Source organism: Pomacea canaliculata, linkage group LG2 (genome assembly GCF_003073045.1).
Source record: "Pomacea canaliculata isolate SZHN2017 linkage group LG2, ASM307304v1, whole genome shotgun sequence".
NCBI classification, from domain to species: domain Eukaryota; kingdom Metazoa; phylum Mollusca; class Gastropoda; order Architaenioglossa; family Ampullariidae; genus Pomacea; species Pomacea canaliculata.
In genome coordinates, this window is record NC_037591.1 from 25,934,728 (window position 1) to 25,952,654 (window position 17,927).

At 40.8% G+C, this 17,927-nt stretch overlaps 1 protein-coding gene across 10 annotated transcripts in view; it reads right to left on the bottom strand.

Moving 5' to 3' along the window:
- LOC112556359 (transcription factor 12-like) overlaps positions 1 to 17,927 on the bottom strand; it is a 105,565-nt gene continuing 87,638 nt past the window's right edge. For 8 of the 10 annotated variants that reach the window (XM_025225291.1, XM_025225290.1, XM_025225295.1 and 5 more), the window contains 7 exons: positions 13,679 to 13,766; positions 13,115 to 13,310; positions 11,796 to 11,852; positions 10,106 to 10,189; positions 9,750 to 9,895; positions 8,783 to 8,904; positions 1 to 8,505 (listed from right to left, as the gene is read on the bottom strand). In XM_025225291.1, coding sequence (XP_025081076.1) covers positions 8,464 to 8,505; positions 8,783 to 8,904; positions 9,750 to 9,895; positions 10,106 to 10,189; positions 11,796 to 11,852; positions 13,115 to 13,310; positions 13,679 to 13,766 — 735 coding nt within the window. In that variant the 3' untranslated portion in view covers positions 1 to 8,463. Of the gene's footprint in view, positions 8,510 to 8,782; positions 8,905 to 9,749; positions 9,896 to 10,105; positions 10,190 to 11,795; positions 11,853 to 13,114; positions 13,311 to 13,678; positions 13,767 to 17,927 lie in introns of all 10 variants that reach the window. The other 2 variants (XM_025225293.1, XM_025225292.1) reach the window with 2 other exon arrangements.

Genomic DNA, 17,927 nt, shown 5'->3' on the forward strand with positions numbered 1-17,927 from the left:
TGAATAGTTTTTGTCTTTATTCTGTACATGTACCAGCTATGTACATCTTACATTTGGCAGTCTACACCTACAATGGAAGATCAACGTGGTAAAGTTTCACAAGTAATATTGTAATCAATAATCATACACAAGTAATCCACTAACTGCTTTTCTTTTAAACATCTTCATAATATATTATGAATGAAACTTTGGTTAAAAAAAACACAGAGAACAAGCAAGAGTTCAATTCAACCACTTCAGACATGAAAAAAATATATTGAGAAAAATAATGAAAATGAGAACATTTCTTGCAACCCAGTCAAATGAATGAAGACTCGTTTTTTCATTATATATTTTTTTTGCACAGCTCAGTGAAATCTGGCTAGGCAACCATTGTAGATATGAATGTATGAAATTTGAATATCCATTCACACTCGCATAAATGCTTTTTTTCCCTCTCTTTCTCTCTCTCTCTCACACACACACACTGAAAGTGTGTGAAGAAGGCACCCCAATGTCTGGCTGGCAACAAGTCTGATAGATGAAATGAGATGAAAATTGTGAGACACTATGATCACGCCACCTGGGGTGACTACAAGGGCAAGTCAGACAGATGGGAACCTCATCCACTTGCAAATACAAGCTAGGACCTCTAACGGCAGCAGAATGCAAGACAAAAATACAAGGTGGAGAACAGACAGGGCTAACAGGTGTGGGGAAAGCGTGCAGGAGGGCACCTAACAAAACAAAACCTCGTACGGTGGTATTGGGAAATTAGATACTGTTTGCAGGGGGAAAAAAAAGTCCTAAAGCGTCTGCGTGGGACGACATACTGTGACACTCCGTAGCTTTAAAAAAACCACTTGAAAGTAAACAAAAAACAAACAAAAACATTGTTTGCACGGAATCTATTTTGTCTTGTGCCTCTGTTGTTACGCACATTGTCACGTGATCCGCTCACCCCTAATGCAAACACTTGGAGTGGCACTTTGTTGCCGCTCTCACCTTTTTCTTCCATGTTATCTAAGGGTAGGGGGAGCAAATGTACGCAGTCAGCCAGTGCCCGCGATGGCTTCGCAGATCGAACTAGCGATTCCTCACCCACCACCATTGCAAGCGTTCTGCTTTGGAAAAACATGTACTGATAAGAACCGATTGCTGGCTCTAGACGGTGCGACCAATTCGAATAAATCATGAGATAAAGAACTAGTCCGACGTCTGCGAGTGAGACGGAATTTAATTTCCTCCACACTGGATAAGACATTTCGTGCACAAGGCTGGTTTTCGCTACGAGCCCAATGAAAAGTTGAGGGAAAACTCTTTAGAAAGTGAAACTTTGTTGCAGACGGCAACCCCCCTTTTTTTTCTACTTCTCATAACTGTAAGAGATCTGCCCCTGTTTAAATATTTACTTATTAGCCATTTCAAAGGGGGGGTTTAAAACGCAAGCAAAGTTTGAAAAGTTTAAAAAATGTTATGATAAACTGTGTATCACTGTGCCTTTCTATTTTAACGTTATCTCTATAAAAAAAATCATAATGGCTACTACATGAAGGTAACGGAGAAAAAACAATTTAATTATATCTAGTGAAGAGTGACAACTGTTTTCTACTCAAACTATTCGATCCCTACCAAAAAAAGCGTCAATACCGTAAGTGAATGTAAAGTTCATTCAGCATATAAAAATACCTCAGCTAAAAATGAACGTGTGAACCTTAAAGATATGGACTGCAGCAATATTTTCAGGAAATAAGTATTATTGTTATTCATGAATCACCTCGTACCAAATCAGTGTTGCTGGTTTTGTTGTAGCTGGGGTTTTTTTTTGGGTGGTGGTGGGCGGGAATGCCACACGCAGTTTGTCTAACAAGAAAACGCACGTCGAGCGACACACTGACCAAAAGTCCTTGCTTTAACAGGACGATTGCAGACGCGAGTACAGCATACAGCTGTTGTCTATATTCATAATGCTCAAAATGATGTTTACGGAGCCGTAGTTATTATTTTTTTTTATGGCGAGAGGAGGGGGCTGAACGAACAGGTGTCTATGCTATTCGCAACTATCTACCTCTCGGACTACCAGCTTTCGGTTTCAGACTACAAGAGGACCTGCACTCTAAAGAAAAGGGGACGGATAACGAGAGTTGATGACGAGGCCCACCGCGTACTTTGTGACCACGACACAACATGAAGCTGTACACGACTGCCATGTCCGCTAAGGTGGCCGGAAGGATGCGGAGGAAGAACATACAAAAGGCGGCGTCAACGCACATGAAAGCATCGTAGGATAGCGAGATGGCCGTTTGCTACACCTGCCTCCACAGGTACTCGCCACGCGCTGTCCAACTTCACACACATTGCCAGTAGGCTGGAGGCCAACTCCGACGTGCAAGGGACTGGGGTAGAGGCGGAAGTGTACGTTTGTCAACGTTACTTCAGGTTTTTATCGCGTGGACAAGTTGTTAACAACTTGCTAAGGTGACAGAGGGCGAGGTGGGGGACTAAAGCGGGCGCAGTGACCATGCAATGCCAGTGTGAGATGATGCACTATCTGTTCAAAATGAGGTATTAGCGGTCAAGGGTTGTCAACTTTGAACGGTCTATGGAGGCTAAAAGACTTGTGAATCGTCGGGGAAGATAATTCCTCTAAGGGACTCCTGGAATCGGTGCGTCTGACTTTAAAGATGTCGAGTTCCTTGTTGCAGTAGCATGCGTGCGATGTTACTTTTTAGCTGTTTTCATAAGCCGCTGATTGCATAATACAGGTGCCCCATACATCAATGTCGCGTATTAAAAAACAAACAAACAAAAAAAAAAAAAAAAAAAAAAACGGATAATTTTGCCTGAAACGAGCGATTCAACAATTTTTAAAAAATCGCATTAAAATAAAGCATCAGCAACCAAACACAACGGATGTCTCAGCAGTGTCTCAGCTAGTTTATCACTAAATTCAGCAGATTTAACAAGGATTCAGGGAGGATCAACTCACCACCACCACCACCATCGCGCGATGGGAGAAGCGTTTCTAACGTCACATCCCACACCACGGACAAGTCTGTAGACGGTGCTTTTCACAGAAGGTGGACTTCCTACGCCCGTAACGGGTGCCGCTACCATCTATAAGCTCATCATGCAGCACTTAAAAAAAAATTGGCCGTGCTTACCAGGAATAACAAGACTTCAGCACATAGTGGGGATAGAAGAGACAAATCGTTTCTGTCTGGGACTACTGTTTACGAGATTCGACAAGGAACGACTTTCTGCAGGCTTTAAAGATGCTGAGGTAACTTCTGCGTGAAGCTTCTCCAAACTTCCGGCACTCTGCAAACATCTGACACAGCTATTAAGGTATTTTCAAAGGTCTTGAGATCTGCTGAAATCCTACTTACAGGATTTTAAAAATAATAATAATAAAAAAGACATGGGCACATCCTGTAATGGGTCATTTAGAGTGCAAGCTTCTTAAGACTTTGCTAAGCTGGGTTACTTGAGCTAAAGGATCTGCCGAGAAAAGCACACTAAAATAGCAGGTAAGCTCACACACTAGTCACAGATGCAAGCCAATGGTTTTCTTCAGGATCTGTCTCTAAGTCTTCGAAGAAAAATGTTTGAATATCTATCTACTTCATCACTAGCCTCTGTGTTAGACCCAATAATTGAATGCGTTATATCCTTCATCTCTCTCTCGCTATCCCTTACACACATCTCTCTGACTTGGCTTCACCATAACATTGTTTCTGACATTTCATCATCGTAACTTTAGATGACCAGCGTGGTTCCCCCAGTCAGAAATCATGTATTTGAGACACAAACAGTTCCAAGAGGGTAAAAAAAAATGATCCCAAGCTTGATACCTAAGGCTACACAGTAATTTAAAAAGTATAACCCTGCCCAGTCTGCAAACCTGTCACAGCTCCAGCTCCAAATAAATTTGTTTATAGAAACTTCTGGAGGAGGTCAAAGGAAAGAAGGGAGAAAACAGGTCTGCAGAAGTAAGGCTGCAAATAAAGGCATTAATGAAGACTTTAAACAAAGCAGCAAGCACTCAATGACCTTGTAGTCATAGTATGAGAACAGTTCAATTTAAGAAGAATATCTAATCATACATGATTATGATATATAATAGCATGAAGTGATCTGTACAAAAATAAACTTCCTGATAACGAAAGTTCTCTTGCTTGCTCACACCCACGTGTGCCCACATGCAGCAGTCTCATGTGCACATTCACTTAAAGGAGGGATATGGAGGAAGGGGGGGAAAAAACAAACAAAACACAGCACTGAGGCAGGAATGGGGAATTGGGGAGTCCACAATTATCAGGAAGAACAAACAATATGCATATGCATAAGGATAAAACTCCTGGTCATCTACAAAAACTCAACAAAGAGCAATGACGCTGGCTGCCACACCAGACATGGAGGTGGCAGACAGCATAAATAACTGATTAAATCTTTTACATGAACACACAGTATTTTAATAAGGCTTGACATCATTTATGGTCATAAATGCATGACACTTCTCCACAAACAAGTTGGTAATTCCATGAGATTTAAAAGTTCTGTGCATGACTAAACCATGCAGTCATGTCAAATGTGCACAACCAGAACAGCTTCACTCTGCCGCCAGTGTGGTGCATACACTAACACAGCAAAAAAAAAAAAAAAGCAGGAGATAAAGATATCAACCAAAATGGTGGGATATTTAAAAAAAAAAAAAAATAAAAAAAAAAAATCAGTAAGGAATCATACTGCCCCCCTGCATCACTCATGTCTGTTCAGGGTTTCTGCAAGGATGGACTGTCTTCTTGAAGTGCACATTAATTTAGAGCGTATCTGGCACAGCCATACAAAACCATTTAAGCTCTACTTCCATCCTTGAGTGCAAATTGCCTTCTCACACTGTGCAGTCCTGGGTTGTCACCAATAGAATGTTCTTGCTCAAGAAGAATGAGAAACTGGAGGGGCTGGCATGTTAGGGTTGCTGAACATGGCCTAACCTGACAAGACCACTGACTACTGAACACTGAGGCAGATGAGTTGGATCTGTGACTATGAGAGGATGAACAATGTGTGCATGGATTTTTCAGGAGTGGACAGTTATTCATCCTCCTCTCTCTCTTAAACTCCAGTTAGAAAAGACTGTTTAAGTTTTAGTATAGTCTACATGCACATGAAGATACACATGCATGTACCACAAATAGATGTGCCAGCAACTGCATCTACAACTTTATGACAGTGTTCAGACAGCTCCAGAAGGAAACAGGCTGATGGCAGGAGGTGGGCACCATAGATTCTTACCGAAGGCTGATGGCAGATCCCAAGATTTCAGTAAATATTTTAAATTTTACTGATAACAACCCTTCTTTAACAGTAAATCAAATTCTTTACCTAAGAACGTGTTTTTAAAAGTCACCATATATTAATGCAAAAGCATCAAGTAAAAATAATTCTTCTCGCATCATTTAGTTTCTTAATTTTGTTTTTAAAAAATCATCTCTGCAAGTTTCCCAGCCCCAACATGTTAAAAAAAAAATTCCTTGAGTACAAAAACTATTAACTAAGCAGTAAGCACATCAACTGTTCTCAATGAAAAAATATTGCCGAACTTCAGCAGTTTGTAAATATCCAGTAGCAACAAAAAAAGTCCACAAAGCATAGAGCTGAATGACATAATATGGTATAATACTTCAGTAATACTTTAACTTTCACAAACTTTCTTTAAAATATCACAAATGAAGGCCCCAGGTGGAACAGAAGCAAGTGACCTGAAACTTAATTCTTCAGAAACTGTCCTTGTTGAAGATGACATTTAAAAAAAATTATTGCAACTGGTGTCACTATGAACTGCGTACTTTGCAATGTCTGAACCTCTGAAATTTATCAGTAATTTCATTCTCTGTTTCTTAATGTTTGAGTGTTTTTGCAACTTGCTGTTATATAGCGATAATTTAAAAACATCATCAGAGAATCATTGCTAAATCTTTATTACAGCGTGCACAGGGACGCAAAAATCGAAATATGAAGGGGGGGAAAAAAAGCAACATGAAAGATCCAATGTTAGCACAAGTTACAGGACAATTTTCCAATGTTGCTGCAATTTAGTGATTTTGGTCTGTAAGGTAAGGTAAACATGTACCTGCATATGTAACAATATCACCCGATGACATTGAAGTCAATATTGATTTGTAATTGTGCTGATAGTTTTGCCAAAAGTACATATAGTTTAATCATGCTATTTTTTTTTTTAAATCTTGTAAATCCAAACTTGGATATGCTTTCTTCAAAATGATTTTGGTGCACAATATCCCTTTCTCTGTTTTATTAAGATCAGTTCTTCACCTCCAAATCTTTAAGTTTTTATGTTCATTTTCTGAATTTGCAAACGCATGGATATTTTACGTTTGTTCAAGTGCATGGATATGAACAATGTGTCACAGCTCAAGGATAGAAGGAGAAGGACCTGGAAAGGGATAAACGTATGATATTTTATGCAAAACTCCTGCAGAAATAAGTTTCTTTTGTTGTAGCGTCATCTGCCATTATGCTACTTCCTAACTTAAAATTCCTGTCCCATTTTGTTAAAAAGTTGCACCGACTTCTGCTGCCTAACTTAAACAGACAAAGCAAGAGTGCTCTATATGTCAAAAATGAAAGCATCTGGCAAATATCTAACATTCATTCACTCCTTCACTGGCTCTGCAGGTATGGTCCTTCCTGTTCAGAACTAAATTCTTGGCATCTTCCCAGCATTAAGTCTTTACATTCTAATTAATTAGATGACAGCATGAAAAAATTGCAACAGCAGTTTCACAAATGGACACTGGCCTGCGGAAACCAAACAAGTGACAGTGCAATTTAATTCTAAGTGAATTCAAACCACAGCACTCCTTCCAAAGAAAACAAGCGAGGCAAGTTACCTCCTATAGAAACACTCTTCCTTTCCCCATACACAAGAAGGAAAAAAAAACCAAACCAAAACAACTAACCCATACTCCATACACTTCTTCTAACACACTTTTAGGCCAGGCACAGATAAGGGGGATGAGGGTTTTGGTAGGAGGTAAGATGGGAAGGGAAACTCAGGATATAGTCTGTGATCCACTGTGTATCATTTGGACAGCAAAGCCATACTGAATCAAGTTAACATACATCTCTTTCTTGCTCTCTCTCATCCTCAGCCATGTACACTTACATCCATGCTTGTCTAGATCAGGGCCTTGCATGAGTAGCTTGGCATTTGCTCTTTATGGCCATAAAAAGAGTCTGTGTTTCCATTCTGTCAAAATGTTGGCTCAGGGTTTTTTTTCCAAGTTTCTTTCCTTTTCTTGATTCAACTCATGGTTAGTTCTTTATTTTCACACATCAGATTTCCTTGCAAACTACACACAAGAGTGCAACCTTGATACTAATGTTATGCAATCAACATGTGTGCATGCATACATACAGCTAACTGCTTGATGCTGACAAAGGACTAGGTCAGGCAACAGATGTTTTGTCTTCAATGTAATTCTAATAGCCAGGTCAAGCCAAGTCCAAACAAAAGAATGCTGTCATGAAGTGGTCGTGCCAAAGACACTTTGCAGCTACCAAATGATCTGCTTGGAAACAAGCTGCATCAGCGCCTTGCATCAGTCTGCATGGTTGGATCATGCTGCAGAATGCACTTACAGGCTACAACTCCAATGGCAAGGAGACCAACACACCATTTTTGTCGCCTGCTATGCATTCTCATTCCACATGGCAATGAAGCTTGTCCAAGTCCTTCTCATGTCTATCCATTACTGTGCTGCACCCAGCATTAATTTCAGATATGCCCACATAACTGAACGGTAACTCATCTGCTGCCCTGACTATTCACCAGAAGTGGGGGTCTTGGGGAAGGAGAAAGGGGAGATTGTGAGAGATGCAATCTGTGAGATTCTCTCAAAGAAGGCTTTGATTGTACTGTCAAATTCACTGTGGAGGGCACACAATCCTGAGGGCCAAACTTCACTTGCCATAGAAGGAACGGAGTGCAGTCCCTTAGCTGTCTTGGTCAGTGCCCTACAAGGGCAGCAAAACACCTATCAAACTGGCTGCTTTTCGCTGCATGTCCTTAAGAAAAAAACAAAACAAAAGCGCAGTCCTCATGTGACAGGATTTTGTAAAACTCCATCTTCCTTTCTCTGGGCCATCACGGTGCCTCAGCAGACAAACCCTTTAAATGAGGAGGGGGACAGTATTGTCCATTGACAAGAATGCCCTCATTCAGCAAGGATGCTCGCTTCCTCTACAGCAGCAGTTCACAGTTAAGCACTTGGTGGTCCACTGGTTGTCCAGGAAGTGAGTCAAGTTCAGTGATCAGACGATTAGAACCTAACAGCACCAGAAGTGTTGGTGAAGGTACGAGAGAAGGCCACAGATCAGTGTTGCAACAGCAGCAGCTGGCCAGACGCACGGAAACATGAGGTGACGCACGTCGGGACCAGGTGCAGCCAGCGTCTGCTACCACCATGGATTCACATCTTTGCTGGGTTCAGGGGCACACTACCTGCCACAAGAGACAATGTTAGTGCTCTCACAATAACAGCCTATGCTATTTTTCTCTCAGGTTAAAAATTCCTAAGAGAAAAATACTCAACTGCAACTGAAATAATTATTTTCTCTAACAAAGTCTATGTCCAAATAGTTGTTTATTTTAATAATTTTTTTCTAATCAACCCAAAGCATAAGCAGCATGTAGAAATCAAGGTACACATATAGATTCAGACTAACATTCACAACAAGAAAATTAACATGCATTGTGCACTAAGGAGACAAGCACCTTGCCAGCTAAATGGCCTTGAGAGGTCAGCTCATCAGAACTGAGGGCACGACCAGGAAGCTCCTCAGTTTTCTCTTCTTCTCTGCGCTTCAAGCATGCTGCCTTTGGGTTCAAGTTGCGCTCTGTCAAAATGTTATCAGCCCATCAGCACAACAAAATTCATTACAAATCACACAAAAGAATACCATATTTCATGACAGCACCTGTACATTAGATCTCATTACACATTTGTACTTAGTTCAGGGTTGTAATAGCCCAACCTAAAAAAGGAGAAAATTTGATCAGCAAGCATTAGGATCTGCAAGCTCAAAACACTATCACAAACAGAACACGTAATCACATAAGGTACAGATTTTTTTCTTCTTACTGAAATGACAGCTTCCTTTTTTTCCATTACTGATCTCCAACACCAGTCTTGTCATCTGCACTCTTTTATTTATATAGATCTCAAATTAGTTCTGATTACTCTTGCCAACATATTCTTTAACTTCTTTCTATTCACTGATTAACACATTCTGCATTGTGCTTTCTTTGTTGCTTTGCCAGTTCACCATGTTCTGTTCTTTCTTTATTATGACCTGCTTTGCTGCGAGATATGCTCAGGACATCCCCTTTATTTTTTTCTCGCACAGAAAAAAATAATCTGGGCAGAAAATTACTAGCTGTTAGCTGTCCTGCCTATGAAGATAACATACTCTCATGGGCAACATGGGTGACTTCTCTCCCTACCCATATGTGCAACATCACCATGGAAAAAAGTCTGATACGAAAATGACTTCCATTTTATAGTTTGTTTTGTGCAACTTTCCTGCAACTCTGGTCAGCTTGCGATATCAAGTTCCCCAAGTCTGTACTGAAGATGTGTTCTAATTGGCTAGGTTGTTTTAAAAACAATTTGAACAGAGAAATTTTCATGGAAATCTCTAAATGGAATAGTTTATTTAAAAAAAAGCACAAGTAAGCATACCTCTCACTTGTGCCTCCAGCGCAGTGATAACATTGACAGCCTGCTGCAGAACCATCAGCTTCGTAAGTGGCTGCGAGGATGAAGTATGCATTGTCACCATCTGGCCCAGTTCCTTGAATGCTTCATTGATATCACGCACCCTAACTCTGGAAATGAGAGAAACTTCCATCATACAGTGCACTGCACTAACTGATGTTTCCTGACTTCCATCTGATCATCCTTTATGCAAATATACATGGCCACACAATGCTAATTAAACTTCAGGACAAATATTTCTTTTTTATTTGATCTCAATGAGAAAACATATAGTCCTTTTATCCACTCAGTGATTCCATTAAAAATCCGCACTAGTTTACCTCTCTCTGGCATTGTTGGCTTGCCGCCTCAACCGCTCTCTTTCAGCCTTGGTCTCAGGTGTGTCATCTTCATCTCCCTCATTCCTGCAAAGTGCACAAGATCCAATTCAAACAATCTCTTCTTGTTCCAAATATAGACCCTAATAAAGTTAACATATTTTATTGCTCTTTTGATAATAGGAAGATATCTATAAATTACCTGCATGAAGCAAACAGTTAATAGGAAACTGTGTTGCAAGAAGTTACAATAATTGCAACAATACAAACAAGGCACAATAAACCATGCTATAAAGCTAGTATTTTGAAAGAAATTTTATAAGCATCTGCTAGTAAATGTTTTTTCCTCTTCTTTCACACTTAAAAAAATTATTTGTAGAAAACTGCTCAGCTACAAGTCAATGACAAGAAAACTAACGATCAATGCCACCCCCTCCTCTCCCCAACCATGCTCAAAGTTACTGTGTCATCAAACCTAATGTGATCTCAATTGAACAATGCTAGCTCCTTTTTTAAGCTAGTGCAGATGGGTAAAAAGCAATTACAACTACCTATCATCATCCAAATTTTTATGCATAATAAAAAAGCTTGTAGTTTCATTTCGTGTTGGAAAGGGGAGAAAAATAAATAATTTTTTTTTACTTATTCCGCCCCCCCCCCAACTTTCCTTTTATTCTAAAATAATGATGACTTTTTCTTGACCGTATTCTATTATGTGAATGTCTTGTAGCACGTATCAAGCATAAAACTCAAAAATTTATATCCAGCTGGTGCTAAATCCCTGAGCTCTGTTATTTACAGATTATTTTGTAAACAAGGTGCATAATTTAAGTACTATTCCTTGATAGTAAATTTTATCTTTTGTAAGACCCTCAAAATATGAACTGTAAATATAGTGGAAATCTCTAAAAGTCATTTTAAAATCTCAATTATATGAGATGTATAAATTTAAGCCAGACAAACAATTCCCACTGACGAGTTAGAGGAATCTATCTTCGTTATAATTTATATACTCCAGTCGGTGACTCTCGTGACGAGATCTATTACACACGGCAGCAGAATGTTTATGGAGTCAAGTCAACAAAGGTAAACTTCATTTTAAGCACTGTACAGTGCAACAGAATTGTAATTTAAAATAAAAAAAAAAACAAAACATGCAACTTAAAATTTTATAACTTGTGACTAACGGAGGAAGCAAGTACAAAGATTTATTATACCCCCTACCTCCATCTTGCCATTAGGATAAAAATGTTTCCTAGATGGGATAAAAATGCTGCAAGCACGCACATGCAATGCTCTGCACATGCCATTAGGGCTATTTTTTTTTTAAAAAAGCAATAAATACCCTTCTCTCCATATTTCATTTGCCAGCCACATTAAATGTTCATATGCTAATAATTATAATAATCCTGAATTCTTTAGGGTAAACACAACATACAAACATGTTTATGAGGATGTACCTCATTTCATAAAATATCTGTTCCTACTTGAAAACATTTATGATGTGATGACAACTTTCATCAACATTACTTCTTTAGTGTTTTCCACCCACCCCTCAAATTTTATGAAAAATTTAACTGAAACATGATGCAATACACTGGTATATGTTTTGTCTTAGTTTCAAGGTAACCAGTTAGTAATGACTAATTACTTAAAAGCACAACAACAAAAGTGAGAAAGTTGGCAAACTGACAGCGAATCGTCATACTTGTCCTGATTATCCTGGCTGAACTCGGAGGTTGGAGCCCGTCTGCATATGAAAAGGCCAAACAAAAAACAGAGCACAATGCATTATGTCATATAAGGCAAGGGAAGTCTACCTTGACATTTTCACAATGCATATTAAGGAGGGTCTGCACTTTTCCATTTGTCTGCAAGGTCTGAAAGTTACTTAAAATAAAAAATAATGCACATCCTGGAGCTAACCCAGGATATAACTTATCTTGACAAGATTTTATATTTAAAAAAAGGAGGGGATGGAGGAAGATATTTTAAAATAGTTGACTATAGTGCAAAATCAATATTTCCTTTTATTGCAGTGCAGTAGCAAGTTTAGAAAATAGGGGAGAGGAAGCAATGATGTAAGAGAAAATTTCTTGCTTGAAAATCATTCAGAAACAGCAATAACCTTTCCTGAAACTTACAGACACATGGAAATATCTTAAAACTGCAAACTGTATATTGCAATCATGCTATCAGGATCAAAGCAAATTATATCAAAGACTGAAATATGACATAACAGAATGCATAAGCAAAAGGCTGCAAACATTGCAAGACAATATAACCTATACTCATAAGAGCAGAAATGTGCAAAGAAAATAAATGAATAGGGGTAGCTGTACCTGATATTAAAAATAGTAAAAAATATTTATGCCAAATGCTACAATTATTTTAATATTGGGGGGAAAGTCCACAAATGAAACATTAGCTTTTACTGCTATAACAGTAAACACTTTAAAACTCCACATTTATAACTATCCGCTAAGCCCAAAAGTAAAGCGTGTCACCTGCTTTAAGCAACACATGCTCATGCCACACATGTATGATGCACAGCAATTCACATGCAGTTTGCAAAACTTGTTTCTTTCAAAGAGAAAAAATCTTAATTTTTCTTGATCTAGACTGAATCTCTCAACATGAGAGAAGGAGTGATGGGAAGAATTGAACGGAAAGGAAATTAATGCTGCAGCAGAAATAGTGATAGATTTTAATATTTTAAAAACCTCCGTACTGCATGTTTATAAAAATGCTAATTTTAAACACACCCATCATGTCATCTCTTCATGCTGCAGAAATGCATAGTTAAAGAAAAGAACATTGTTTTAAATATTATTTTAAAATTGCTTTATTTTGATAACAGGATGCAAAATACTGCGTAATAGCAAACAGCTGAGTCACTGAGCTGCATGCTGGTCTGTCTAGGATTTTTTTCCACCCTTTAAACTTGGGGGTAAAAGCAATGGCCTCAGAAAAAAGAAAGAAGGTAAGGAAAGCAAGCAGAGCATAACTGACCTGGCTCGCTTTGATGCTGGGGGTCCAGTGGAAGAAGATGTCTGAAGAGAACCAGTTCCCGAACTTTTTGAGGATTTAGTAGTCTCTTGTTTGCTTTCTTCACTCTCTGCATTTTTTTCTGACTTCTCTACCTTTATACCCAAACTGTCGGATGGGTCACTGGTGTCTCCACGTATAACAGGGCCTGCAGAGACAGCTGCATGGTGTACAGCATTAAACATAAAACTAGCAGTTGCACTAATTTTCAACATCTCTGCTTCCAGAGATAGCTTTCTCAATAAAGTTAAACAGAAGAATTTAATGCAGATCACAAGACTACAGCATACTACTTGCACAGCTATTAGTTTCTAACCCTTCAATGCTCACACAACTCTTAAGTACAGGGATGTTTGAAAAGAAATGTATTCACAGCACCCCACACTGGCTTCTAAAAAGTACAAATACTAGCAAATGCTACAGCAGCAAACAGCTGTTAATGTTTCTTAAAAGGTAAACTATAATCTGCACTCTGATGCATACCTACATGTAATAAAAACACTTATTTTGTTACAAATAACTATTCACCTGCATCATAAGACTTCTGCTCTGATGCAACAGAAGGTAGATTGCCTTGGCCGACAACACGATCGCTTAAGGGTGCAGGATGGTTTCCCTGTAACAAATAACATAAGATTTTTAATAACTGAAAAACAAACAAAAAAAGAAAACATTTGTAAAGATGTTTATCCCATGTATGCAAAAGGAGATCTTACACCCTCCTCTTCAGGTCGTAAGTAATCTAGATGGGGCCATATGCAGTACCTGCAATCTGCTCTCTACACCTTGTGATTAAATGTTTTAGGTGCGATGAAGCCTAATTATACAGTTATGTAACATTGTTCTGGTCAGATTAGTTAAAAATCTAATATTCAAACACCCTATTACTATTGTATCTCTCGATGAAACCTGCTTTCAAGGAGCTGGCGACAGGTTGTTATGACACTCAGCAGAAAGGGATGGGGAAAATAGTATTTTATAGTTATTCACCTCATGAAAGTCCAGCTCTACTTGAAAAACACCGTAAGAATCTCTCTGTAGAAATCTACTGAAGAAATCTGTAGCTCTCTCCTGAAATGACTATCCTACTACAAGCCTGATATCCTTAGAAAGCCTTACTTCTTGATACTTTCAGAGCACAGTCACTGACAAAGTGTAGGCTGCAGACTGCTGACAACCAAGATCTCCACCCCCCAAAAAAAGTGTCTGTGGTTTTTTTTTTTAAATCAACATCACACGACCTGAATTAATACATCCCCATAAATTCTCTTGCTGAATGATTCGTGGCTTAGTGTCCACAGCAGCTTTTGATGACCCAATCACTTTTTTTCCCTTCAAAACACCATTGCAGTCTGGCCAGTGGTTTTAGTCACAGATGTGTTATACTATGCCATTTTTGTAAGGATTTTCACAAAAGATGATTGTGATTTTATTCCACATCCAAATTTTCTTGAGGCTTCCACTGTGTCAAAGATTGGCTAGGAGGTAGCAGTCGGTTTTAATTATTCCAATCTGGAATAAGATTGCAAGAGGCAGTGCTAAAGGGTGTTCCTGTCATCTTCCCAACATCAACATCATGACCAACCATTTAGCTGCATGCACCACAGTCACCCCACCTATTAGGGGGGTAAGGACAAACAGGCAACCACTCCATTCTCTCAGGTTGAGAGTCTACAGCTGTGAAGGAGATGGCATGGCAGCTCTGCCTTCCCCCTTGCCAAAAACTGAAGAAAATATGTACTTTACAGCAATAAAAATAGTTCTATGTTGGATCCCGTCGATGACCCTACAGTTTGAAAGTGGATGATTAACAAAAAACTAGATAAAAAAATTAGCAAAAGACTATCCAGCTGTTGTTTGAATACTGAGGTAAAACTTTTTAAACAGAGTACACGATATAGCTTTACATAAATGTGGTCATCCAACAATAAATTTTTATCAGAAAAATGGTTAATGAAGTCTGACATGTTACTTGGGCACACCCATGAGAAATAAGGAATGCTTTGATTTGAATCCTGATTTGCACTTCTTGTACTTAGCAGTGTTAACTCCAGGACTGAACGGCAAACTCACCTCTATTCTGCAGAGTAAAATCTTTCACCTCAAATTAAATAAGCGGAGGACTCGACCAATAAAAGCTAGAAATAACGAGGCAATATTGCCTTCAGCAAACTCCACTAAACTCTCCGCAGACAACAGTATGGGCGCGTCTCGAACAGATCAAAGACGACCGCACATGCCATGCGAGCGCACACACCTGCATAAGGTAGCACGGAAAATCGTAGTCATACGATGACCAGGGGCGCTGCACGTTCATGGTATAGCGGCTCGAGGGTCGCGTGGGCGCCACGCCCGACGGCAACTGGTGGTGGCCTGTCATGAAGGCCATGTGTCCCTGGGGGGAGTGGCTACTCCTCCCACAAGCCTGTAGAGGCAGCTGTGCGGGGCAGGATGGTTTTCGCGACAGCGAAGGTGGCAGGGTTAGGCCTGCTGGTGGTGGTGGCGGCGGTGGTGGCGGCGGCGGCGGTTGCGACGGCTGGGACTGTGGCTGTGGCAAGGACGTCCCATAGTGCCAGTCCCACGCCGAGGAGGGGTAGCCCCACGAAGGGTACATGACCGGTGGCAACAGAGACGACTCCTTACTCTGACAGGCGGCAGACTTCTGGAGTTACGTAACTTGTCATCGTCCTCGGCAGTTTAACATGACCGCATATCCTTCCCTCCAGCCTGCCTACAAGCGCCAACTTCTTGTTTTTAAAAACAAATTAGCCTCCTTTCCGCTGATCACAATGAAATGTCTACAGCTTTCATGTCCGAGGTGAGCTAAACATGTAAGCCGCGGATGTTCGCACAGCACCCAGTCTTGTCGCCCAGCTGTCTCACACAGTTCTCTGTCTTCTCTCCAGACGCTTCCCCATGTCTCCCAAGCCTATGCAGCACTACCACCAGGGATTCCGTTGCTCTGCTCGCCGGTGAAGACCCGCGGAAGGCCGACAACACTTCAAAGCATCAGAACGCGTTTTCGAACTCACAAACTGTGCCAAAAAAGAAAGCAACACCACCCACACACTTTCTGCCTCTCTCGCGTCCAACATGAGTGAGGCGGCGAGGCAACCTCCGACAAGAGGAAAGGCTAGAGAGGGAAAAAGTCAAAACTTGCCGAAAAGAAAAAGGCAAAAGGGCAAGTCACCAACGCTACTGCGATTCGCAGATTGCTGGCTGAAAGCTTCGAACCAGGGCCGTAATTGAGGACGGGTGCGAGGCACCGCTCTGTCAATCAGTGCAGGACCAGAAGGGTTTGGAAAGACGAACAGAACGAGAACATATGTGAAAAATATCATCTGGTCGTATGGAAAACAAACTATGCAGTTGCGCAGTAAGTGGTTTCAGGTGAGTGGCACATGAGGAAGTCGAGGAAGCAGAGCTTAGAGATGGGGAGTGGGTGGGTGTTGGTGTGGAGGTAGATGGCGCTGAAAAGAAGGAAACCGATGGAAAAGACAGGCAGAGGGGGTGGGGTGGACTGGTGAAGGGGTGGGGGGCGTGGTTGCGCTCACAAAGATGAAGCTGTATGTGTTGTTGCTGTTTGGGAGGAGCTGCGCGAGCTGAGAAATGCCAACAAGATAGGCAGGGCTTGGAGAGGGGTGAAAAAAATCGCTTTAAAAGAAACACGAAGCAATAAAAATAATAAGTTTACGATTAAAAACAAAAAGGACGGAGGAGAGCAGAGTTGTGCGGCTGGGATTACTGCAGGGGACAAAAATGAAGATTGGTAAACTTTCTCTCATACTGCTCGACACACGGCGACTATAAAATGGCTGGTCAAAATACAATGGATCAAGCTAGCCCCTCATCTCACACACGCGCAGAGCAGATGGCTCAATTCGAAAACATTCATTTGTTAAAAGCAACTGTCATCAGACGCTGGCATTTCATCTGACAGGGAACAGTTGTTCAAAACCGTCGCACGCACGAGCTCCTACAAGAGCTCTATACAAGGTCCTCTACAGCAGTGCACACACTATTTTTAATCAAATTACACATAGCAGTCTGATGGTCACCATTAAGAAATAATGGGAAGTTATAAGCTGATGAGGGCGAGGGCTTGGCGGGAGGAGGGAGTAATGAGGCTGACACCAGTGAGGGAGGCTGCGAAAGGGAGCAGAGTGGCCGTCACTTAGGCAGCACAAGACAGCGTCCGTCACGCCACCACGGTTGTTCTGGTGTAGTCAGCTGCTGACAGGCGGTGTCTTCACACAGTACGACCCCAACGACTTGAAACTGCAGCAAACGTCCTTATCTCTGTTTTATTGTCAGATTGATGAAGATCCTGTCTAGATCGGCAAAGATCATAAAAATACAAAAGGATTCTAGGCTTCCAAGAAAAACAAACTTGTCAGACAGTCAAGCAAGCGGCATTGCAAAGCAGCTTGCCCAGATGTTAAAACCATGGAGACTGCCTGGCAAGGTGAAGGGGGCGGGACCGGGTGGTGAAACGGAAAGGTGGTGAGCGAAGGCGGGTGGAGGAGGGACGCAAGATCTGGGGAAGAGCGAGGGATGGGATGGAGACGCTTTAGGTGAAAGGGCCAAACAGAAACCAGCCTACAAGAAGGGCAAGGATGGAGGAAAGGTTGAAAAAACACCATGGTGCGAAGGAAAGGTGAAAACGGGAGGTGTAGGAATATATATCGGTAAGGGGGACTGTCCCACTCCCCATACACCTTCGCTTTAAAAAAAATTCTGACCAAAGAGGCCAACAATGCTGCAACAATTCCTAACG